At 56.4% G+C, this 5,846-nt stretch overlaps 1 protein-coding gene across 4 annotated transcripts; it reads right to left on the bottom strand.

Moving 5' to 3' along the window:
* Positions 1-366: 366 nt before the first annotated feature.
* On the bottom strand, positions 367-4,994 carry SMPD1 (sphingomyelin phosphodiesterase 1). 4 transcript variants are annotated; one of them, XM_021685702.1, is made up of 7 exons: positions 4,503-4,994; positions 2,823-3,595; positions 2,117-2,288; positions 1,630-1,706; positions 1,288-1,433; positions 812-1,123; positions 372-650 (listed from the first exon to the last, which is right to left on the bottom strand). In XM_021685702.1, exons 1-7 carry the CDS (start codon positions 4,800-4,802, stop codon positions 388-390), a joined length of 2,043 nt encoding a protein of 680 aa, XP_021541377.1. In that variant the 5' UTR covers positions 4,803-4,994; the 3' UTR covers positions 372-387. The 4 variants fall into 4 exon arrangements, with proteins under 4 accessions (XP_044775270.1, XP_021541378.1, XP_044775271.1 ...); XM_044919335.1 differs by having other exon boundaries at positions 367-1,123; positions 2,823-3,592; XM_021685703.1 differs by having other exon boundaries at positions 367-1,123.
* Between the last annotated feature and the right edge of the window lie 852 nt (positions 4,995-5,846).

The raw sequence follows: 5,846 nt of genomic DNA on the forward strand, positions 1-5,846 counted from the left end.
GTGTGCCTTCCTGTGCCTGCATTACACCATCACCTGCAGTACCCTCATCCCTCAGGATCATAGTCCCAAAGCCACCTTGCCCTCCCTGCTTTATTTTTTTTATTATTATTATTTAAAAAAAATTTTATTAATTTATTTTAGAGAGAGAGAGAGAGTGAGAGAGGGCGTGCGCACAGGGGGAGGGGCAGAGAGGGAATTCGAAGCAGACTCTGATCTGAGAGCAGAGCCCCACTCGAGGCTCAGTCCCACGACCCTGAGATCATGACCCCAGCTGAAACCAAGAGTCCAGAGGCTTAACCGACGGAGCCACTCAGGCGCCCTGCCCTCCCAGCTTTCAAAGAAGAAATTGGGACAGTCACAGGGGTCTGGAATCCAAGTCTTTTATCTTTATTTTAACAGCCTGGCAACCTGACAACAGCAGCAGTACAGGGTTCCTGGCTGGCCAGCCCAGCTCCTGTCGGGTCGGCTGGGGCAGTACCAACGTAGGCCTTTGCTCCACAGCCATGAAAGGCAGCAGTCCCAGGGCAGCTTAGATGCTGGGCACAGGCAGAGCAGCTGCCCCCTCCTGTATTTAGCCACACCAGCTCCATGAAAGAAGGTCCTGTTTCCCTGGTGTGCTCGGGGCCCGAATGCTCTTCTTACCACAGCTGTCATCTGGGGGGTTTGCTCCTCTCCTACGAATTCCACCTTCCCAACTCTGGGCCCTGGGGGTGCTAGCAGAAAGGTGGCCTTGGCTGCAGGCTGTGGACATCAGGGAGGCTTCCATCCGGCACCAGATGGCGACATAGAGCAGGGCTGTCAGAGCGAGCTGAGAGCTGGGCGCACAGAGTGGTCAGGCGGCAGGGCATGCCACAGGGCTCTGAGGGCGGGTGGCCCTTATGGTAGAGAAACCAGAAGGTCTGGAATAGTTGCGTGTCACCCCGCATGCGGTACACTAAGTCATGCCAGGCGGCAGGAAGCGCACTGGGCAGCCCGTAGGTTTCTCGAGCCCTGTAGAGACGCTGCCATTGTGGCGTGGCTCCTGGTTCATTAGCCTCTGTCAGGTTCAGGATGAAGGTCTCATGATCCAGGACCACATGAGAGCTCCCCGGGTAGTTGCCATCTATTTGGTAGACCCGGTAACCTGCAAGGAGGGTGGGCTGACTGGAGAGTCAAGGAGCCGAGGCTGCCCCAGGGAGGGGTCACATGTCCCACCTGCCCCTTGCCAGCCCTGGCTCCGAGTCTGTTTCTGCTTCCTGCATCCCACCAACGTCCTCTATCCCAACAACTCCCTTCCTCCCCACTCACCGGGATTAAGGCCGATGTAGGTGGTGGCACTGGGTGCCAGGAAGGCCACAGATAGCGGCCGGCTCAGGGTCTCCTCGTCATAGAACACCTCAAACTCATCCACGTGGGTGTGGCCAAAGAACTGACCAGCCAAGGTGTTCTCATACCTGGCCAGAAGACACTAATTATATTCAGAAGGTTCTAGGGAGGGGGAGGAGATCTGGGGAGATGGGATGCTTCTTTCTCCACACATTGAAGTAAGTGGCCTCTCTACCCCAGTGGGGCAGCAGGAATGATAAGATGCTCAAAGGAATTTCCAACCTTCAGACTCTTCCTCCACCCCTCTCCCCACCTCCCCCCTACCTGGCTACAATTCGGTAATAATTCCAGCTCCAGCTCTTCAGGCAGTGCCCTGGGGGAATGTGGCCAATTATATGTACCTGCAGGGAGAGTTAAGGAAGGTTATCAGGGAGAATGCCCCTCTATTTGCTAGATGGGATGCTGTCTGATTCATGAATTGTTCAATAAAGCCAATTAGATCTTCAAAGTAATTAATTAATTAATTAATTATCAAAGCAAGCAGGGGTCCAGGCAGCCCTGGCCAGGAAGAGTCGGTATTCATCTACAATGGCCAGTGTTGCTGGCCAGAGAGGGGGAGTGAATGAAAGGGCTTCTAAGGGGCACCAGGAGCCAAACTCCTAGGGAACACTGTTGTTGGGAGCGTCCGAAAACCAAGCTTCTCTGCTCAGAGGTGCTCTGGCTCTAGATAGGAGTCTGGTCACAAAGGGTCTGCTTCTCCCCCAACCCCTGTCAGCACCTACTCCCCCATGTTCTCACTGCTTTCCCTCACCTTGTCTCCTCGATCCTCAGCAGCCTGAAGCTCCCCGACTAGCCACTGGAGCTGTCCAGCAGGATCTGTGGAGTTGATCAAGAGCCAGAAGTTCTCACGGGAACAAAAATTCATATTGAGAGAGATGAGACGGAGGCCAGGATGTGGGGAGAGGGCATAGAACCCCCCAATTCTGAAACAAAGTGAACACGAAGGGTCAACACTCATTCATAATCCAGGTCCTGTGCGCCCAGCCCTGTGCGAAGCATTTGCGAGGCACACGGGACATCCACCAAGGAGCTCACAGTCCAGCTGGAGACCAAAAAATAGACTGATTGTAGGGCCCATGTGACTGAGGTGAAGGGGCTCAGAGGCTAAGGGCTCTAGGAGTTCAGGGGAGAGATAAAAGTAAGCTAGAGTGGGAAGGAAAGGCCCTTCACAAGGAATATGATCTGGGCCTAGGAAAGTTGGGATGTTAAAGTGGGGGTGCATTTTAGAGAGGACCAACATGAGCAAGGACACAGACCAGCATGGAGAGGGTATGCTGTCAGCCCTGTGAGGGAGGGTGTCTGGATATAAGGGTGGAGGTGGAAGTTGGGGTCAGATCAGGAGGGCCAGTGAGAAGAGCTGACTCATGCTAAAACAGTCATAGATAATGCCCAGGTACTCTGTTCCCTTCACTATCATCCACATTTTCCCTTCCTGGGTTTCCCTGGACCTCAACTACCTGAGGGTGTGAAGGGCTTCAGCAGGCAGCCAGGACTCCCATGCCTTGGCCATTGCCTCATAGAGCCAGCTGGAAGAGTAATTGCCCTCTATGAAGGGGGGAGGGAAGCCATTGACAGGTGTGCTCTCGTGGTTGCCCACAGCAGGGTACACAGGCACTGGGCCCAAGAACTTCTTCACAAGGGCTGTGATGGTGGTCAGGGCCCGAAGCTGGTCCTGACGTGACTGGTGCCAGACGTTGTGGGCGGGGATGTCTCCTGTCCAGTACACCATATCAAAGGGGCCAGCAGGGCCCAGCCCGCTCAACAGGCTCTCCAGGGTCCGCAGGGGCAGGTCACACTTGCTGTACTCGCCCCAGTATCCAGCACCTGGGCGGGAGGCAGGTGGCAGGCCAGAATCCTGGCGGCAACACAGTGGGTTCTCACAGTCAGGGTCTGTGCCCTCCAGGTAACCATGATCCCAGTGCAGGTCAGTGAGGAAGAGGATGCGACTGACAGGGGCGCCTGGGGCTGGGGGCTTGGGTGGTTGTGGGGAAGGCTTTGGTACGGCTGGCAAAGAGACGTTCCAAGATGAGAAGATGTCCCAGTGCCCACAGGTGGAGCCCAGGAGCAGACCACAGGCCTCAGATGGGCTCAGCACTGAGCGTGTCCACACTTCCACCATGTCATCTTCAAAGAGCTGGACGGTGGACTGGCACACAGTGGGTGGTGCTATCTTCAGCAGTTTGCAGAGCTTGGTGGCCATGGAGCCCACCCAGGCCACACCAGGCTCCTTCTGTAGTGGGAAGAACCAGTGATCAGAGGTCAGAGACAGCACAGGGACCAGGCCAAGCCCTGGCTACCACCCTTTGCACCTTCATCTCCGAACTGGGGCCAGGTTGGACTCAGTGCCACCACAGTGAAGAGACCTCAACACACTCCCTGCCTCCCACAGATACTGCCCTGGACTCAGTGGCACCAGGCCAATACTTCCTCTTCCCCTCAGCAGGCAGTTGCATTTCAGGCCTTTTGCTCGCCCGGCTGGCTTCCTCAGGCACTGTCTGCAGAGTGCCCTGAAACTGGGGCTGGGTAGTATGGCTGTCCATAGTTTGGGGCAGGTCCTGGAGAGCACTGCAAAGCTCACCTACCAACTGGCACTCATCATAATCCCATCAGGGTCAAGGCATCCCGGTCTAGTCCCACACCCTTGGATGTTTCTGAATTTAAGTCCCTTTTGAGTAACTGGTACAAGGCCTGGTGCTCTGGATTAGAGATGCCAAGTTTAAGGCACAGGGGATTCAGTGTCAGATGTACAAGGAAAGGAGTCTCAGCCCTTCCCCTAGCCGCCAGCTGTGTGCCCTTAGGCAAGTGATTTCATCTCTCCCAGACTCCATTCATTTGTAAAATGAAGATAACAACTGTAATGAAACACCTCACAGGTTTGATTTAACCTGTACAAAATGGCTAGCACAGTGCCGGGCATACAAAGTGCACTCTTTCCTTACTTCACAAGGTCACAGTGGAGGTGGCAGCGGCGTGTAGTCATGGGTGTCCCTAAAGGACAGAAAACCCAGTGAAGCCTTGTAGATGCCAGCCTCCCCATTAGGTTTGCTCTTCAGGACCCCAGGCCCAGCCCCGTTCTTGCCCCTGCCCCCGCCAGCGCTCCCCTTGGCTGCTCCATCGCAGCCCCTTTAAGCGCTCACCTTCAGCCCCAAGTCGATGGCGGTGAACAAGCCTTTGCAGACTGGGCAGGTGAGATTCCACCACCCAAAGGCGTTGCGGAGCTGGGGCACTAAGCGACCGAACCTGGCGGGATGGCTTTGGGCGGGAAGAGGGTGGGCCCCAGTTGGGGCCCAGAGAACGAGGGAGTCGGGCAGGGCCAGCGCCACAGCCAGGCCTATCCACAGAAGCCTCAGTCTGGGGGAACCCCGGGACCGGTCCGATTCCGTCTCCCAGCTGGACCTGGGGTGGCCCTCGCCGGGAGATATTCCGTGGCGGGGCATTGCCCGCGTTCCTAGACAGGCTTCTTCGCCTGTCCGGGTCCCGCCGGTCTAGGCGCTAGCTCTCAAGGAGCCGGGCAGCGCCAGGAACAGCTGACTAGCCCCGGCTGCAGCCGGCTGACTGCTCCGCGTCCAGCCGCAAGACAACTCCACCCCTTCCTCTTCCTCTGTTCCCCAGCAGCTGATGGCCGCGGCTGCCAGGAGTCCTGTCAGAGGCGGGGAGGTGGAGAGAACCGAGCGCGCCCGGGACCCGCCCCCGCCCCGCCCCCGCCCCGCCCCCGCCCCGCCTGCGCCTGCGCGGGCCGCTGGGAGGAGGGAAGGTCGCTGCGGTCTGAACAGCGGAAGGGTGCCGCAGCCTCCCACCCACCTGTTGTGAAGCCAATCTGGTGCGGCAGGTGAAAGGCTCGTCGGGGCTCCTAGGCGCCTCCTCTCTCCAAACTTGGACTAAATTCCTAACTGCCAGGCCTACTTGGCTCTCCACCTGGCCGCCCACTCGGGAAGGGAGGCGGGGGGAGAGCACGACCAAGCAGGTCGCCGAGTGTGTTGCCTCTGGCCAGAGAGCGCCTCCCCTTCGTCTCCCATGTTCTGCCACTCGCACCAGCACCCTTGAGTTACCCTGACTGAGAATCTTTGAGTCACATTTGATGCAGACTTTTCCTGAGGAAGGGACCCTGACCTCGTGGGGACACCCACACATTCACTTTACAGATGAGGAAACTGGCGCAGAGATGGTGAACTAAGGAGGGGTACAGAGCGTGCAGCCAGGAGAGCCAAGAACATGGACTAGAACTTGGGTGTTCCATCCCCGTGTATCCACGATGGTGAAACCTAACATTTATTGAGCTCTATACATGTTCCCCGCTTGATCCAGACACTTTATAATCCTATCTTCAATTGGAACAATCCTAAGAAGTAAGTATGATACTATTATTACTTCCATTTTACAGATGAGGAAAATGAAGCATGGGGAAGTTAAGTGGCAGAACACCAATTAAAACCTGTGAGCTCTTTAATTCCTAGCGTTCTTCTCCAAGAGGCCCGGAACTA

The sequence above is a fragment of the Neomonachus schauinslandi genome, chromosome 11, assembly GCF_002201575.2.
Source record: "Neomonachus schauinslandi chromosome 11, ASM220157v2, whole genome shotgun sequence".
NCBI lineage: Eukaryota > Metazoa > Chordata > Mammalia > Carnivora > Phocidae > Neomonachus > Neomonachus schauinslandi.